Here is a 17,460-nt window from a genome sequence, read left to right as displayed (position 1 = left end):
TTCAAACTCTAAGGGAAAGGATGATCAATAAAAATTCTGCCACTGATATCCATGGTTCAAACAGTCCAAGTCTGAGACTTTCAAGACTAGCAATTACAGGAACAACTTTTGTCCTTCCAGATACTCTGTCCTCTCTTCTCACATATTTTCCTATAGGCGTTTTTGGTTTTGTTTTTTTCCTAATAGTTAAGATAATATCAGGGTGTGAGAAACAACATCCTGCAATAGGGACACTGTATAGATGTCTGGGGAAAAAGAAAAAAAAATAAGAGTAGGCATTAAGATTTCCAAGGGAACCATAAAATCCAATTACTGTTGTTCTTCCCACTTATAACCCATAGAACTCAAATGACTTGGGAGAGTACCTAATGGAAAACAGTACCCACAACAATAAATTAACAATTATGGGATGCAGACAACACATTCCCAATCTGCTTCTGAAGTATGAAAAGTTCAGTCATGAACCCATTTTAGAGCTCAGTGCAAGAAGGATAAACAAGAATGATCTCACATCTGTGTACACTGCCCAAATTCAGTCTTAGGTGAACATAAAAGCAATAACCATATATTCTAATTAATGATAGTTCAGATACTTCAGGATTAAATGTTTAGAACAAAGCAGGAATGTGGTGAGCAGGACTAGGGAGGTCATCCTGCCCCTATACTCGGCATTGTTGAGGCCTCCCCTCAAGTACTGTGTTCAGTTTTGGGTACCTCAGCACAGGAAAGACATGGAGGTACTGGAGCAGGTCCAGAGAAAGGTAACGAGGCTCATGAAAGGCTTAGAGAATCAACCCTATGAGGAGAGGCTGAGGAAGCTGGGGCTGTTTAGTCTGGGGAAAAGAAGGCTGAGGGGAGACCTTATCGCCCTCTTCCAGTATCTGAAAGGTGTTTACAGTGAGAGTGGGGCAAGTCTCTTCTCACTGGTGACAAGTGACAGGACAAGAGGAAACGGACTCAAGTTGTGCCAAGGTAAGTTCAGGTTGGATGTTAGGAAACACTTCTTTACAGAAAGGGTAGTCAAGTACTGGAATAGGCTCCCCTGGGAGGTGGTTGAATCGCCATCCCTGGATGTGTTTAAGAGCCGTTTGGATGTGGTGCTCAGGGATATGATTTAGCAGAGGGTTGTTAGAGTTAGGGTACTATGGTTAGGCTGTGGTTGGACTCGATGATCTTCGAGGTCTTTTCCAACCTGGGTAATTCTAATTCTAAAAGATGTCTCAATTTAAAAACAGACCTTTCAAGTTTGCAGAAATGTTTGCTTTTTACCAGGTTCCATAGCCAGCATTTCCACACTTCTGCAGAAAACTTTTGAAGCAAAGTAACGTCAGATGAAAAGTAAATCCTACCTGTTTCCTCTTTTCAGGAGGAAGGGATGGATCTCCATCCTACAAATGAACAGATACATGTTATTGACAACTTACTTCTTAAGCTTTGAGGATCCCTTGTTAAAAACAATTTTAAGTAAAACGTTTTTAAAATTGTTTCAAAAATCCTGCATCTTGATTAACACCAGTAATATTCATTCCACCTTACATTTTTTTCCTAAGGCTTAAGATTTTTTTTGTCTTTCTAAAACAGCAGGTCATTACAAATTTATTTTGCATTGTTTTTCATAACGGTACATTAAGTTGCTGTGGAATAATAATACTGCAGTCAGTTTTTAAATGGAATTATGACTGAAACTAATTTTCTCCAAGCACAAACTGTCTTTCTGTGTCTTATATAACAGCCACTACCTCATCGGTGCGGAACAAATGAGTAATAATATGATCAGGACTGTACAACTGCAGGGCTACTATAAACAAGTACCTAAATGTTTTCTACAGCACTGATTATAGAATGCTTTTGATATTCAAGTTGTTTCTTGTCCCCTATTCATGAGGTATACAATGAGAACAACCTACAATCAGCTCCCGGTACTTCTTTTTCAGAGACTGGTGTCGTTCTCGTAACTGGTTGGCCATGAGCTTATACTGGTCTCTTTCCTGTTGACAAGTGTCCAACTCTTTGGAGAGGATCAGCAATGCCTCCTTCTTACTTTCCAGCTTCCTCTTGCACACCAGGTACTGCAGAGGAGAAAAAACAACATGATTATTACAAGCCACTCCTACCCCAGCCAGTACTAGGTTCAACAGTCTCCAGTTTTTCATGGAGAAGATGGAAGACAACTCACTGCACAGAATGAAACTCTCTTACAAATCTTCTTAGCTTGTTGTTAATCACTGAAATTTGTTATTTCAGAATCATGAAAATCCATTTGCAAGCCCACACGTTCTCCTGATTACTGTGAGTTATGTAATTTAGCAATTCATGATTCCCCTCTTTTCTCTCATATATAATAGTATGAGAAGACTCACGATACGGCCTGAAAGCCTGTTTGATTGCTGGAAGAAGAAGCCTTTGCAAACGTCCTTTTCTACTTGATTCCACAAGAGCCAGCTCTGCTGGCTACCAGCACTTCCTACCTTATTCTTTCTGCCCTCCCTTTCCTCCCCACTATCAGCAATGTCCTCTGGACTCATACTTCTTTCAAGCACTGAAAGAGTGCCCTGTTATGGTCAAAGAGCAGTATGAGTGGTTACCAAAAAGAACCTAAATCAATTTTAGTGTGCACTCTATAGGCACTGACAAAAGAAATTATTTCATTGCCTCGGTGTCCTGCAATACTACACATGCTTGTTGAGACACAAGAATGTGAAATAATGCAGGAATATTGCAAGCATTTGAAAGGAGAGGGAAGACACAAGTGAGACTTTCTCTCCTTTCACCACCTTGTATGTGTAGGGCTCACAGAAAAAGAGAAGCAGAGCTTACATCTCATTTATTCTACACTTATCTGATCTATACTTCACTGCCTTTCCCTATGGAGAGGAAGAGAGACCAACATCTACAGCAGCTGAATTTTAACTATCAGAAGCTTCAGGCAACTTTTTTCCATTTAACACAGTGGTCAGTCAGCAGATTCTTCTCACCCATCTCCTGACATTACTCATTCTACATAATATTTCTAATTCTGATGTTACTCACATGAGATGTGGCACTAACTACACTCTGACTGTGCTCTGCAAGAGACCAAATATCACAGCATTCATGAAAACAATTTATAGTTTCATTACGTACGCTGACAAGAATACTTTGTCATTATGGGCTCTTGCACAAAGCAAGAGCATCAGCACTTCCACAACCTTCAAGTCAGTGCAGCTCTTTGGGATAAAAATCATCACCCATATGTAGTACTTACTTGGAACTGACTTAGTTAACCTCAATTTCAAGGAAATGAGAGAGGGAAAGGAGAGTTTAGTACAGTACAGCAGACAACATTTTCCAGAAACGGTAAGTGCTTAGTTGCAAAAAAAGTCGAAAGGGAATGAGAAAAGCAATTCCAAGAAGGATTTGAACTCTCAAAAAGGACACTTCTACCTTGGATTAATTTTATTTCTGGCACTACTGAAGTTGAAATCCTGCCATAAATTTTCTGGATTATGATGCCTTCGCATCAACTTTACAAAGGCAACTGTAACTCTGTACTTATGTCCTTACTGATACCTTACACAAATGTCAAGTCCCCTGATAAAACACGGAAAGGCATCAGAAGCTAAACTTTAATATTGTCAGCAAGAGATTACAGTGACGTGGTAAACTGCCCTCAACTTGATAAAATCATTCTTCCACTTACAGTGAAATACTTGTCTTTGACAATCTATTTTCTCTTTTTCCAGTTTCATCTCATGCCTTAGTCCATTCCAAAATAAGCCTTCACTAAATTCTTTGTAAATAAGTAAATCTGACACAGTAATTACAAAGAACTCACCCAGTCACTTATAAACACAAAAGAAAGCAAGAACCCCAAACCCTGAAACAGCCCCACTCCTGTGAATGGTCGTTCATGGGGTGCTGTGGAAGTTAGAACTTGATCTGAACTGTGAGCTAAAGCACAGAATCCATAGCAGGCAGGAAACGTAGTGACAAACAAAACCTGCTTCTGCCATAAAACTTGGGCCTCTACAACGCACACCTTCATGACACACCAGTGGGACTTCACCTTTTACAGCACCATTGGTGAGAATAAGGAGACTCTCCGTTATCTGTTATGTCAGTAGCATGAACGCTAAGCAGGATGCAGGAACAGTAGAGTTCAAGGCCTACACAAAAAGCAATAATCCTCTCCTCCTTGCATAGAATAAGTTGTAAGTTGGTAAAATGAGTGCTGATGATGGTCCATAAGGAAGAAAGCGGCCTTGCATCTCTCACTCTGGATTTTACCACAAAAATCAGCATCTAGTGGGCTTTTTAAAGCTGTTTTTGTCTTCTGAATATATTGAATTTCCTAAATAAATGGCATAAAAATAGCAATAGTGTATAGTAATTTGTTTCCATGGGTTTATAGTACAAGAAACAATAAAGCCACGGCATTCTTGTGGAATCTGATTATTCTGCAGTTATGTTTCCAATTCCAATTACCATTTTTGAAAGAAAAACAAATTATACAAAGAAAGACCTCAAGGAAGTTATTCAATATAGATATGCTGCAGAATATATATCAAAGAAAGAAAGAAAGAGAGAAGAAAATGTACTAATGATTATAAGCTGACTTAACCAGTGTGTAACAGAAAAGAACTATACTGAGTCCCATCAACAGTCTTCTACACATGAGCAAAGGAGTGCAGCCAAGCTAACATGCTCTCAGAAGTAACACAGGAGTTTAAAAGTCCTTATGGAGCAACACAAGCATTAAGAAGAAATTTCCAGCATAGTGTGAGAAGAGGAATTCAACTGATGCTTCTGGTATTTGTATAAGGATTTCTTCCACTGCACTTGATAAAAGAAGGCTATGTCTCACATACAGCCTATCAGTGAGACAAACAAGTGCATTCTGTTATCTATTGTAAGAATACGGTATATTCTTGTTAGTTTTGTTTCCTTTTAATTGACATTTCAAAAGAACCTTTGAATTTAAAAAACAAAGTTAAACGAGAACTAGCTACTATGCTTCCAGTCTAAAAGCTACTATGTACAACTTCTCATATCTGTCTGGTGACTTTTATCTACCAATTCGCTGTTATCTGTAATAAAGCAAATTATAATTGCTACAAGGAAGATCATAATAATTAAAGGAATATATATGACATCCTACATTACTGCCTGAACTGCTTTACAGCCAGATAACTGCTTTAGTGAAATTGAGTAAAAAGAGACTGACAGTACAGGAGAGTGGAGCTGCTCCAAGGTGACTCTACATCAAACACTTCTTATTTGTCCACTGCTATTTTTAGTGATAGATCTGGACAGATCTCATTAACAGCACCACAGACATGGTCTAATAATCAAATGAAGCCGGGACACGTCAAGGTTTTCAACCTTCTTTTTTTAAACAAACAAACACACCTAACTCCTATCATAAAATAAATTTGTACAAATTGCTGGCGCGCACATGGCTATTTCATGGCAATCGGTGCCAAGAAGGAAAATACCCGAGGCTAAAAGCAAAGATACTTTTTCCAGGCTCTGCTCTGAAATCAATGTGGCTCATACTTCACGTTTGCTTAACACTCCACATGCATGGGGCACCACAATGAACATGGGCCTGGAAATCCATCATTCACTATACCCTCAAAGAAATTGTAAACTCTATTCAACACCCTTTGGACAAGAGATCCAACTATTAATTAACTGCCTTTAGTTTTACCACATTTCACTTCACAGTGCTCTTGAAAGCAATTTTGTTGCCCAAGCAACAAGTTGAAGAGTTCCAAAATGCAGTGCAACATCGCTGTCTGGGGTGTTTGCTGGCCAGGTTTCACCAATGCTGCTTCTCTTCATTTGGAAGAGTTTAACCTGAAGTCATCTGGAAGAGCCAAGCTCTCAAAGCAACACACAGTTACTGGCCATTTGACTCCCATCTCCAATAAAACCCAAAACAATGCAGTCACCTTAGTTGTAAGACACAATACCAACTCCTGACCAGCACCTCCTCCTCTAGATACCTCCCTTTCCGAAAGGAGGAAGTCATTAATTGATGCCAACTCAATCACCCAGGGACCTCAGAGCATCCATTACCCCCACTTTGTCCTTGTTTGCAGTTGCTTGTATTTGCCCTTATTCTGAAAACCTCTAAGATGAGTGGTTCCAAACCCTGCACGATCACCTCAGATAGGTTAGTTTCGCACCCTGTTTCAGAGGTCAGAAAATTAAAGATACACCGTAGTTATGAAAATCTCACTAATTTTCCTTCCTCTTCCCTTTAGTTCATTGTGCAACAAATAAAAGTACATTCTACCAATTACAAGCAGGTTAAGTTTCTCACTCCTATTCAGAATTCACATCAGGAACATGCAGCTATTTCAACTAGAACTTCTGCTCAGGAGCTGTAGCTTAGATAAATCATTCCCCAAAACTACTCCTCCAAGTTTTAAGCTGTCAAGGAAGCTCAAGAGCACATTCATATCACTTCCCTGTGCACTGCCAAAGATCATACACAGTTAATAATCAAGAAATTGTCTCTTGAAAATGACAAATTAAATGGAGACTAAATTTCTTCCAACTAATTTTAGGAAGCACAGCCATGCAGGAGTAGCTGTAAATAGTAGCATAAAGTAGATCCTACAATATGTGGGAGGAGACAAGGAAAGAGCACCATTTTGACATTGGATTTAATTCTAAAAACTGGCAAATGCAAGAGGGAAGCCATTAGGAAGAAGGGAGGAGAGTCACTCTAACCTATGAGTATCCTAGGAAACCTGGCTTTCAGTGGAAAACACCACCAAAAGTGCAGGTTGTCCAACCAACATGACATCAGAGCTGGTGCCGACTCAGGAAAGTCAATGGAAGAACAGTCACTGACTTCAGTAGAAACTGAGTGAACTGACAGAAGTCAGCTCTCTACAGAAAGGACCGAGGTGGTCTTGCACACTACGCAAATGTGGTTTTTCCCAATCACAAATGATCTTCTCATACTGTTCAACTCATCTCACCACCCCATTATCATGCTAATACTTATTTCCCAATCACTATTTCTGTCATCATCTCTAGATCACATGGATTCCAAGGCAGATTACATGAAAGTCAGGAAAAAACTGAAATCACTCTTCTCTATGGCAGAACATTCAGAGTCGGAAGCTTCTACAAGCTCTCAAAACTACCTCACCTGTCCTCAAAGTGCATCCATACATCACGGCTCTCACTCCTATTAATACCATTTAGTTATGCTTCCTCTCTTCTACACATGGTTCTGGAGTATTTAGGCCACCACCACATCTCAGTGCAGCCAGCAAGAAAGTTCTTGCTGTGACATTTGTGTCAAACAAACAACTGTTAACTTGATATTAGCTCTACAACTTTACACTGTCTTTTAAATAACCTAAATGTGGGATATGCAATAACACAAATGTCAGACAAAAATCCAGACTTCAGGCAAAAATTATCTTGCAATATAAGAATGCTTCACCTTTATATATATTTACCCATGAAGAATACTTGAACTCTGCTGGGGAGTGGGTAAAAAATACATAGATTCTCAGTCCTGTAAGTTGCTCTTTTGTATTTAGTTTGCAAGATGGAAAGAATGACTCCTTCTGTTCCTTCAGTATTTGCAAAGTTGGCTTTGTCCCAGTATGCCTGTGTCAACCTATTCAGAGTTCATGACTATTCAAGGTACATGAGCACAAAGATTGTTGGACCAGGTGCACACTATACCTGAAAGGCTGTAGCACAAGAGGAAACCACTTGTAAGCATGGAGGCCAAACACATGCAAGAAGCTGGTGATGAGCATTATAAAAGCAGCAAAAGAGATGAAAAAGAGCACAAAAGGTGCTAGAGTGGAAGGAGAGGGGAAAAAAAAAAAAAAAAAAAAGACAAAAATAGTGAACACAGAAAAAGGAAACACTGAAATAAGCCAGCATTTCTTTTTCCAATGAAGAATGAAAAGCCAAACTACAGAGATATACAGCTGTGCGTGCAAGTACTGAGTCTATATACCTATCTGCTAGGATCAAAACTGCACACTACCACTTTTCCTGACACCTGAAACACCAGACTTAAAAATCTTACAGCTGCTTTGATGAGTATTTCAACAGAAGTGCCTTATAGCTTTCAAATCTGGAGGACAAAGTGCATGGAAATGAACAAGTATGTCACATTGATTTGAACCCACTGGCTACTGGTCTTTTAGGTCAGGATTTTAAACCCGACTCCATGTTTTAACTGTCCATCAGCTGTTTGAGTGTGTTTGTTTAGAGCTAACAAGTCTCTTCTTGCCAGCATTAAACCTTATGCTTTGACAGTGCTTCAGAACGTTTGTGTAATGTGTAGGGAACACTTAAATTACCTAACTGAAACTAAGAGCTCTGGAAACTAAGCTCTATACCTTATCCTGAAATTGAACATTGAGAAACAGAACAGATCAGAAAAACATATTACAATTTACTTAAGAAGCTGGAGCCATTTTCTCGCAGGCTTCCTAGTATGTTGGTGGGTAGATTGCACAGTTAATCACAATAGTCAAAGAAGTAGGAAGGCAGAAGAGAAAAGCCTATATCCCGTCACTGCATTCTACAGGCTTCATGTAGAAACAAAGACTGCAAGTCTGCTGTGAGAACAGATAAAAGTGAAGATGCAAATGGAATGTAAGCCACTATGTCTTTAACTGTTTCTGAAAAACAAAAACAGAAAAAGAAACAATTATTATGTGCATGCTACAGCATTTGCAAGAATGTAGCTTAGCACAGCCATTAAAGTTTGCTACCAAACACACCTGTAGCTCTGACAGGTCAGGGCCTTAGGCCATGTTTAAAAGCATAACGGAGGCAAAGCTCTCCGGAAAGATGAGTTCACTTCTGTGGATGGTACTTCACAACAGTCAGGTTCTCATTTAGACACAAGCATTTTGCAAAGGCCAAAGTTTTGCTTGATAGCTGTAAACATAAAATGGTACTTTGATGTTCCATAGCAATTTGATGAACGCCAAACTACTCAGAACAGCATGGTATTGCCTACTGAATTGGCTTAACATTGATGATACTTCATTAAATGATCCAGGTGTCATGTTGGTTTGAGTTTGGTAACGTATCTCAGATGAAGGTGTGTACTTGTAGATACTGAGGTACTTTTAAAGTGGAAATAGCAGATAACATCTGCTAATCTTTACTTTGAAAATCCACCCTCTACCTACAGAAACGGCACAGTGGATGACAACACCCTGTTATTTACGGTCCGAGCACATTAAACGCTGAAGTGACCCGCAGTGCCACGCAGGCGGCAGGGCCGTGCCGCAGGTGCCGGACCTCCCAACTTCTGTCAACACAAGGCCTGAGGCCTCAGATCCGCCTGGATTGCAAACAAACAGCAGCACCGGTGCCGACACACCCCGCCTTCCAGCAAGCGAACGGGAATTAACGCAGGCGAGCTGAGCAGCAGGGCTGGCCCCGGCACGGGACGGAGGAGGCAGCTCTGAGCGGGCTCACACCGTGCAGCAGCGGCTGCACCCCCGCCCCGCTCGGCCCCGCACGGCTCACACATCACGGCTCACACATCACGGCTCACACATCACGGCTCACACATCACGGCTCACACATCACGGCTCACACATCACGGCTCACACATCACGGCTCACACACACATCACGGCTCACACATCCCTGTCGCTCCCCGGCAGCGGCCCGCAGCTCCACCGCACCGCGGCCCCTCACCCGGCAGGGCCGGACCCGCGGGCCAGGCCGCGATGGGGAGGCAGGGCCGCCCCGTGCCCTCCCGCCGCCTCACCTCGCTCACCAGCCCCTGCCAGTCGCTCTCGCTGCGGTGGGAGCTCATGGCTCCGGCGGGCATAAGGCGGCGAGCAGCTCCGCCCGCCCCGGCGCGGCCTTCCGCCGAGCAGCCCGCGGGGAGAGGCGGGGCCTGGCCGGGCCGCGGAGCGGGGCCTGGGCCGCCTCCGCGCTCTGCAGGTGCCGTGCGGGCTCGGGGTCGGGCTCAGGCTGGGCGCTGCACAGCCAACCCCGAGCCAAAGGAGCTGCCCGAGCACTGCTGGGCATCCACCAAGGCACGGAAACCTGAGTGCCATGGGGGCACGGAGCTCTCCGCTCCTCTGGGTACCTCAGGGGCTCTGCCGTACCCTCAGCTGAAGTGCCAACACAGCTCAGTGCATCCTCACAGAACAAATCCACCCAAGGCACAAACCGCCTCAAAGATGCCTAAATTGGGAAATCTGGGTGCACTGTGGGGGAGAGGAATTCAGTGGATCAAGAACCTCAGATCAAACCAGATAAATAACACAACAAGCAATTCAAAATGAAACAATAACACATCCCACTCCTTACTGCAATATATCCATTGTTAGGATACTGTTTGTGTTTTGGTGTCTAGTAGCAGTGTCATTCCATTCTCTAAAAGTCAAGAGATCCTTCTTTTACAGCTTCATATCCCTTTAAGCAGGTGACCCCTCAGTCTCAACATGGATAACATTACCCCTTTCTATATCCCTACGCTTTCTTCTTCATCTTTCCTGTAGGTCCTGTTTAAACAGTGGAAGACTTTAAACACTGGAAGGTCTCCCCAGAGCTTTCTCTAAACTAAATAACCCCAAATTTCTTAGTGCTTCCTCATAGTGGAGGTGTTCCAGCCTTTTGATTATATTCATGGCTTTCTTTTGGACCTGTTTTTTCTATTCCAGGTGAGTAATTAGCAGCCTGCATGGGAAGAAACACAGGCCACATATAAACTCAAAGGAACTCTCTTTGTATAAAGATTAACAAGTCTAATATATATCTACAGTTACCTGCATAGACATATATACATATGTATATATAAGACCAAAAGAGCATCTGGCTTTAGTGTGGAACTGTAGTTTGATAGGGTATATGCAGAGTTCATACATTTTAGGTGCAAAATATAGACCTTCTTTCCAAATTATAGACCATTTTCTTCTAAATTAGATTCTTGTCATCTCTAGGCATTCTGTAACTTCAGTGCTCTAGAAGGTACATTCATCTTCCCTCCCTGTTCATATTTTCCTGTGTTCTGTTATTGCACATGTTGTCATGTGTGCAATACATTGCAAGCCTGCACATCCTCTCAGGCTTCTCAGCAAACCATTGCTGAAAAAGAAAGCACGACATTCACACGGGCAAATAGCAAATAATGAAAATTACATGAAAAATAGCTATAATTTAAACCCACTGATTAGAATTGTTAACGATATTAGAAACCCCATAATTTTCATATTATTGCAATAGCTCAAGCTTTACCATTACCAGCACAGTTGAATTCAACAATCTTTTTCCTGGTTTTAATTCTCATTTATGGAATGCGTCTCCTCCGTTTTCTTGGCCTTGCAGTACTCCACGCTCAGAATGCTCTTGCAGAAAGGGCTCTGCTTGTAAGATAGATAACTCTCTAATAACCCTCATTTTTTGAGGGATGTCACTCATTTTAATCCTAAAGCTGCTTGCATTCTTAACAGACCACAGTTTTCATTTTTATTGATGATAATTATTCAAATGAGAAGTAAATATTCATGAAAGGGAGGTTATAAAACGAAAGGAATTCTCAGCATTTCTAGCTCTTATGATTTTATCAAACATCTGATGAGAGCTTGTGTTGTTCAGAAAGCCCCAGCTCTTGGATGAGAATAACCAATTTCTTGTGAATTAATAAAGCAAGATTTGGGGGAACAAATAAAAACTAAGCTGAAGTAGGCTTTGAATGGGTTTAGCAGGATAAGAAAGGAATTAAAAGAACTCAAATGTGTATTTTTAAATAATCACGTTTAGTGCCTGATACTGAAGTCTTTTGGCAGCTTCTTCACCTTTTCCAATTCTTGTTGTTTTACTTATCAGTAGTTCCTGCAGCACTCCTACAGAATGGACCTGGCCAGGACTGAGTAACTCTGCTGGACTCTGAGCAGAGTCCTGAGGACTCTGGATTTCCTACCTCAAATCACACAAACAAGCCAAGAAAATGATGGAAAAGAAATACCATCAACCCCAATTTAGAAATAAGAAGCTGAAGAGAAAAGCGATTGTCTTGCCCAAGGAAAGCGAAAGTCTCAAACAGAACCAGGAAGCAGGATTGCAGATTTCAGGAGTGCTGAAACATTCTGTTGCCTTGTCTCCACATTACCTCCTTTGCTTTCCTTCTCTATATGTTCACTACATACATTTATCTTCTCCTAGTGCTTCATCTCTTTTCTCTGCAATGCTTTCTGTATGATCGAACTTATTGGTACCTTGAGCTCATCTGCCTTTTCACCATGTTACCTGCCTTCCATTTCTTTAAATATTTTCTTCATTTCATTGAGAAGGCTCCAGACTTTATAAAAATGATTTTTTGTTTATTATTATTATACTTTATTTTTGTGTGTGTTTGCACTTGGACAAATTACACATTCAGAGTTGGATCCAACCTGCTCTGGCTCTTCTATGCAATTTCTCAGGTAAAAATCTCTAGGAGATTTCACCAACAGTTTTCACTTGCGGGTGATTTAATCAGTGATTTTAAAACACAGCTTTCAGAACTTTTTATAAGACACAGAGAGAGAGAAAACAACCCTGTTTTTTAACGATGGATAAGCCAATGCATGTATCGCTTCAAATTTAGCTGTTTATTTTCACCATCATTTATCTACCGCACTAACATGATCGCTACATCCATGTCCAACTCTAAAGAAATATATGATGAAAGGAACGGTGTAAATCCTTAAGATCTGGACAAGCTACATAATTGAAATGTAATGAAAATATGTAGCACTTGTCCCCTGAAGGATGATTCAATCTGACTCTGCACAGATGTTTCAGGGTTCCTTTTTAATCAGGGTTTAAATACCTCTGAATGAGGCTCTAACCCATCATAGACAAAACAGATATTTTAGTACCTTTGGTAATTTACAGCAGTGTTATTCTGGTTTGCATTCTTGTTCTTGTTGCTGGATAAATACACACTCAAAGCCTCACGTGTGCATTTTGGAGAGAGCATCCCATGTTTAGGAGTGCATTCATGTGTTCCCCAATTTTTTTATTTCCTTTGATTTTTGCCTTGTCGGAGGCTGCTGCTTGTCCATTTATATTCCAGCTGCACCTTCTCAATTTTCTCAGGTTCATTGCTGGTTTCACTATCCTGTATCAGCTCTTCTACTTCACATGCATGATCTGTCAGCAGGACAATATGATCTGCAGATCAGAAGCAGTTATTCATTTATGTTGAATCCTTTTGTGCCCAGTCAAGTCCGTGAAGGACACATCTTAGGCAAACAATAAAGGATCTTTAAAGTGATGGTGTTTCTTTGTTCCTCCTCAACAGTTTTGGTCCTTCACTGGATTGTGTTCTGTTGTATTTTAGGTGCTGAGGGGTAACATTAAAATTGGAGACAGTCTTGATTTTCTTTCTTTTTTTGTTTCTTTTTATCTTTTTTGCTCTATCCGATTGTTATCTGGAGCAACTGGATTCTGGAATTCAGAGTTCAGTGGCTGCCTCCTCCAGAAAGAAGGGAATTTGGAAGAAGAGGCTGGATGACAGGACCGGACTGTGAACCACACAAGGTAGCTCTAGGAAGGGTGAGGTCAGGCCATGGAAAGGGAAAAAATACTGTATTACCTAAACCTTGGGAAATACAGGGTTCTTTGTAAAACAGCTGATTGATTGCCTACTAGCTAGCTATGGTGAAATGCTCAGAAAATGGGTAGGATTGTGGACAGAGGTATTTGGTCTGGCCTCTAGATAGTATAAGTAAACTCCCATTACACAGAACTGCTGGGCTCAAATGCTCTCTTGAATGGACATACTAATCCTGAAGTGAACTTCAGTGAAATCCCATGAGAGCAGCAGGCTATGGATGAGCATGTGGAAGGTGCTGGGGAGAACCTGAATCCAGCTCAACCAAGAAGGCACTGAGTACTTTAAGAGCACATGTGAAATCAGTAGCTTAATAACATAATGGATAATTTTGCTAGTGATAGTAGATAACTCTGTAAGGTTTACAAGTAAATTATCTTACTTTCACCAGCAGAATTCACGGTCCTTTTTTCCCTCAACATAAAAGTAAGGAAAACTCAGTAGGAACTAGTGGTAAAGAAAATAAAATATACAGAAACTGGGAATCACACAGAATCATGGAATGGCTTGGGCTGGAAGGGACCTTAAAAATCATCTAATTCCAGCTCCCATCTATGGCAGGGTTGCCCCCTTCTTGCTATAACTGAATATAGACTAAGTGTAAATAAATTCTGTTCTCCCAGAGGCATCAAACTCCTCCTGTCAAGAGCCTGCTCATTGCCCTCCTGCATTATTATTCTTCCCCTTAAAATACCTCGCCACTGATGAAGCTAGAAATGCAGTATAAGATCAGAGAAAATATTTTGTCAAGTGACTCAGGCAGGCACAACTGATGGGTACCAAGGAAACGTGTACTGCATGTTACGTTCATCTAAGTGTGATAGAAAAATGTAAGAAATAGTTCGTTTTACTGAGGAATTCAGGTAGAGAATTAAGGCTATGTTCTGTTACTGTGAAATTGAAGAGTGCCCTAGTACTGTCATCAGATCTGACATATGAGTGGCTTTTCAGACTTGCAGGTTCATTTTTCAACCAGAGGAGTATATCAAATCCCAGAAAGCTGTCTGGCCATTTCAGAGACATTTATTGCTGTGACCACACACTCTTCGGCACAAAGACTATCACTTTCCACATGTGGTCAATATCCAGCAGACAGTAAGCAAAATAAATGAGGTGGGGATCTTGCCCTTCCCAGTCATTAGGAGGGAATAAAGAAAGAAGGATGGCTGACAGAGAACACAAGAATAAAACTGAAACAGAACTTGTTAAGAATATCAGAGCATTTTCCCATTTGAAAACGTCTATCTGGAAGAAAATAATGTGTATCAGTTTTAGTACACAATTTTTTGGGGGTCATAAGGAATTCCTCATCAAAACTGACCACACACCTTAGAATAGGTAACAATACCACACAGAGCCACCAAGCTGCAGTTTGTGTGTATTCAAATTCTGAAGACCTTTAGAGGCTTCAACTTCAGTCGCTTCTAGGGGAAGTTTCTTGAGCATTCTTTTATCTCTAGAAGCTTTACCAGCTGGTGAATGCAGCTGAGTGTTAAGTGAAGCAATGAGCTGAACCTTGGACTCCTATGTTTCAGATAAGGTCGTAACTGGTGGAATATAACCTCTTTCTGTTCACATAAATATTTAGTTACTAAAAAAAGCAGCAGCTTCAACAAAAGAAATTAAAGAATATGTTCTTATGTTCCAGGATTTTAATCAAGAAGAAAGAAAAAAAAAAACAAAACACCATAATTCCTGCATCACAGGACTCATGGGAGTGAAGGCTGCTCTAAGATGACTGTGTCTTGTCTTCTCTCCTACTGCCTTCTTGTGCTGGTCATGCAGAACCAAAGCACCTGACAGACACCTGCTTTATTTTGTCTGTATTTTCTAATTGCTCTGTGTTATAAAGCTTGATCCAACACCTCGTAGTGCCAGGGTGCTTGCAAGCTTTTTTTAAACATACACTCCTAATTATTCTGGACACCACATGGGTATTATGCAAAAGCTGTCAAGTTATTCCAGAATTTCACTTGGCTTTTACATTTTACTGATGAGTTTTTGATCCTATTAAATTCTCAGATAGCAAATGATTGGTTCAGTGAAACCAGTCTTTAATTTATTCATTGCTGCTTGTCTTACCTTTGAATTTCAAACCTTTTGCTTTTATTCTTGCCTCTTAACTGTTTATTTTTTTAAGTGATCTCTTCCATCAAGAAGGGTTTTGTTTTCTTCATGCTTTTTGGTCACTGAATCAATTGAAAATATAATCTCCTATTCTGAGTGGATAGTATTGTTTATATGCTCACTTTTACAAATGGTGGAGGCACCAAACCAAGCAGAACCAAGTAGAACCCCTTAAAACTAGGTAAGATAAGGGCTGAGAACTCTGATTTGCATTCAGCAGTAGATAGAGATCATGGCCTGAAGTGGGTACTACCTCTGGTCATTACCTTGTGATCCAGAGGCAGTCTGGAGGGATAAATGAGAATTACAACAGCTTCTGAATCACAACTTTAAGCCGATCATATTGCAATAAATGAAAATGGATTTGAAACAATTTGTATATGCCATGCAGGTCTGTGGTACCTTTAGTTCTCTGGTATTCATCTGCCTTTTTCTGCAAGTGACATTCTCCAAACCTGCCAGCACAAATGAAGGGGTAGTAATGGAGATCTGTATCAGCAGTTTGGTGTGCTTGGCTGTATGCAGAGGTGGGGAGCTGAAGATTTGCAAGCCTTTGCGTTTGAGGGGGATGGCAGGCAGCTCGCATACAAAGAATGAGACTTCGGTAGAACATCATCAGTTTTAAGAACCCCCTACAAGCTTGAAGTGTTTGCTCACAGTCAATCTCAAAGTGATACTCTTCTTAGTCTCTCTCTAAAAGTAAGAGAAAAAATCCTCACCACAAGAAGAGATCAAAGCTTGGTTAAGGCACTCGGACACTTTGCTGATGGCCAGCACTGAGCACCCTCAAAGTCTTCACTATTTCTGGCTTTCACTAAAAGCACAATGTCATTTTTCTCAACTTCAGTGGTTGTGCTGATTATGACACACCAGGAAAATATATCTGTTTCAATTTGCTATTTAACAAGGTGCACAGATGGTGTTAAAAAGCAGGTAGAAGTGGTTAATCACCTGTGAATTTTAGGCATTTTTCTGCTATCCACAGAGGACCTTAGAAGTGCATTTACTGCACAAAACTCTTCACAGTGATTTGCATTTCTGAAGTTGTTTTCAAATCAGTCACCCCAGTGAGGTTGGTGACTCTTCACTCCAAAGCCATGAAGACCGACCCACATCCACATTCCTAGCGCAACAAATGATTTGGGTCCTGCATCACGTGCCATTCAGTATTCACGTTCGTGCACATCCGTACCTCACCGCACCCTGAACTGTTTCATTTTACTGACACCATCTGTTTCTTGTTCCTAAACCAATTTGTATTCCATTTCAGGAGTTGCCCCCCATGCTCTGCTTTCTGACCTTGTAAATCGATCTTCTGTACAGTCTGTAACAAATACTTTCCTGAAATCTGGATGAATTATGTCAACGATTTCATCTTTATCAATTCAGCAGCGCGTTGAAATGACCCCAATACGTTTGTCATACATGATCTTCTTTTAACAGAACTACGCAGCTTTCCCCTCACTAAATCACATCCCTAACTGAATTATAATCTACTCTCTTACAGATGTTTCCACTATCTTGCTCGCTTCTAAGGCCAGGCTTACAAGTCTATTTCCTTGGGTTTGCCCAGTGTCTTTTACACAGCCACTGAAGGCAGCAATGATGAAGTGCATTTCAGGTAAATATCTTCACTATGATACTTAGAAGAGAGAAAAAAATAATATATTCAAAAACTAGTTAAATATGCTCCTAGTGTTCAACAGTGGTTTTAGAAATTCACTGAAATGAACA

General features: G+C 40.8%; 1 protein-coding gene across 9 annotated transcripts in view; it reads right to left on the bottom strand.

Annotated features, from left to right (window-relative positions):
• Positions 1-9,844, bottom strand: part of CCDC149 (coiled-coil domain containing 149) — a 49,260-nt gene extending 39,416 nt beyond the window's left edge. For 6 of the 9 annotated variants that reach the window (XR_014945481.1, XR_014945482.1, XM_015862731.3 and 3 more), the window contains exons 1-3: positions 9,760-9,844; positions 1,908-2,069; positions 1,350-1,388 (exon numbers count right to left, since the gene is read on the bottom strand). Coding sequence is in view for 7 of the 9 variants with exons in the window: in XM_015862731.3 (XP_015718217.2) it covers positions 1,350-1,388; positions 1,908-2,069; positions 9,760-9,822 (264 nt within the window). In the remaining 2 variants the exon portion in view is untranslated. The remainder of the gene's footprint in view (positions 1-1,349; positions 1,389-1,907; positions 2,070-9,759) is intronic. The other 3 variants (XM_032444154.2, XM_085545630.1, XM_085545631.1) reach the window with 1 other exon arrangement.
• Positions 9,845-17,460: the final 7,616 nt, after the last annotated feature.

The sequence above is a fragment of the Coturnix japonica genome, chromosome 4 (genome assembly GCF_054131305.1).
Source record: "Coturnix japonica strain WE chromosome 4, WE-NBRP24, whole genome shotgun sequence".
Lineage (NCBI taxonomy): Eukaryota > Metazoa > Chordata > Aves > Galliformes > Phasianidae > Coturnix > Coturnix japonica.
Note: the sequence above shows the minus strand (reverse complement) of the source record. Positions and strands in the feature narration are given on the sequence as shown.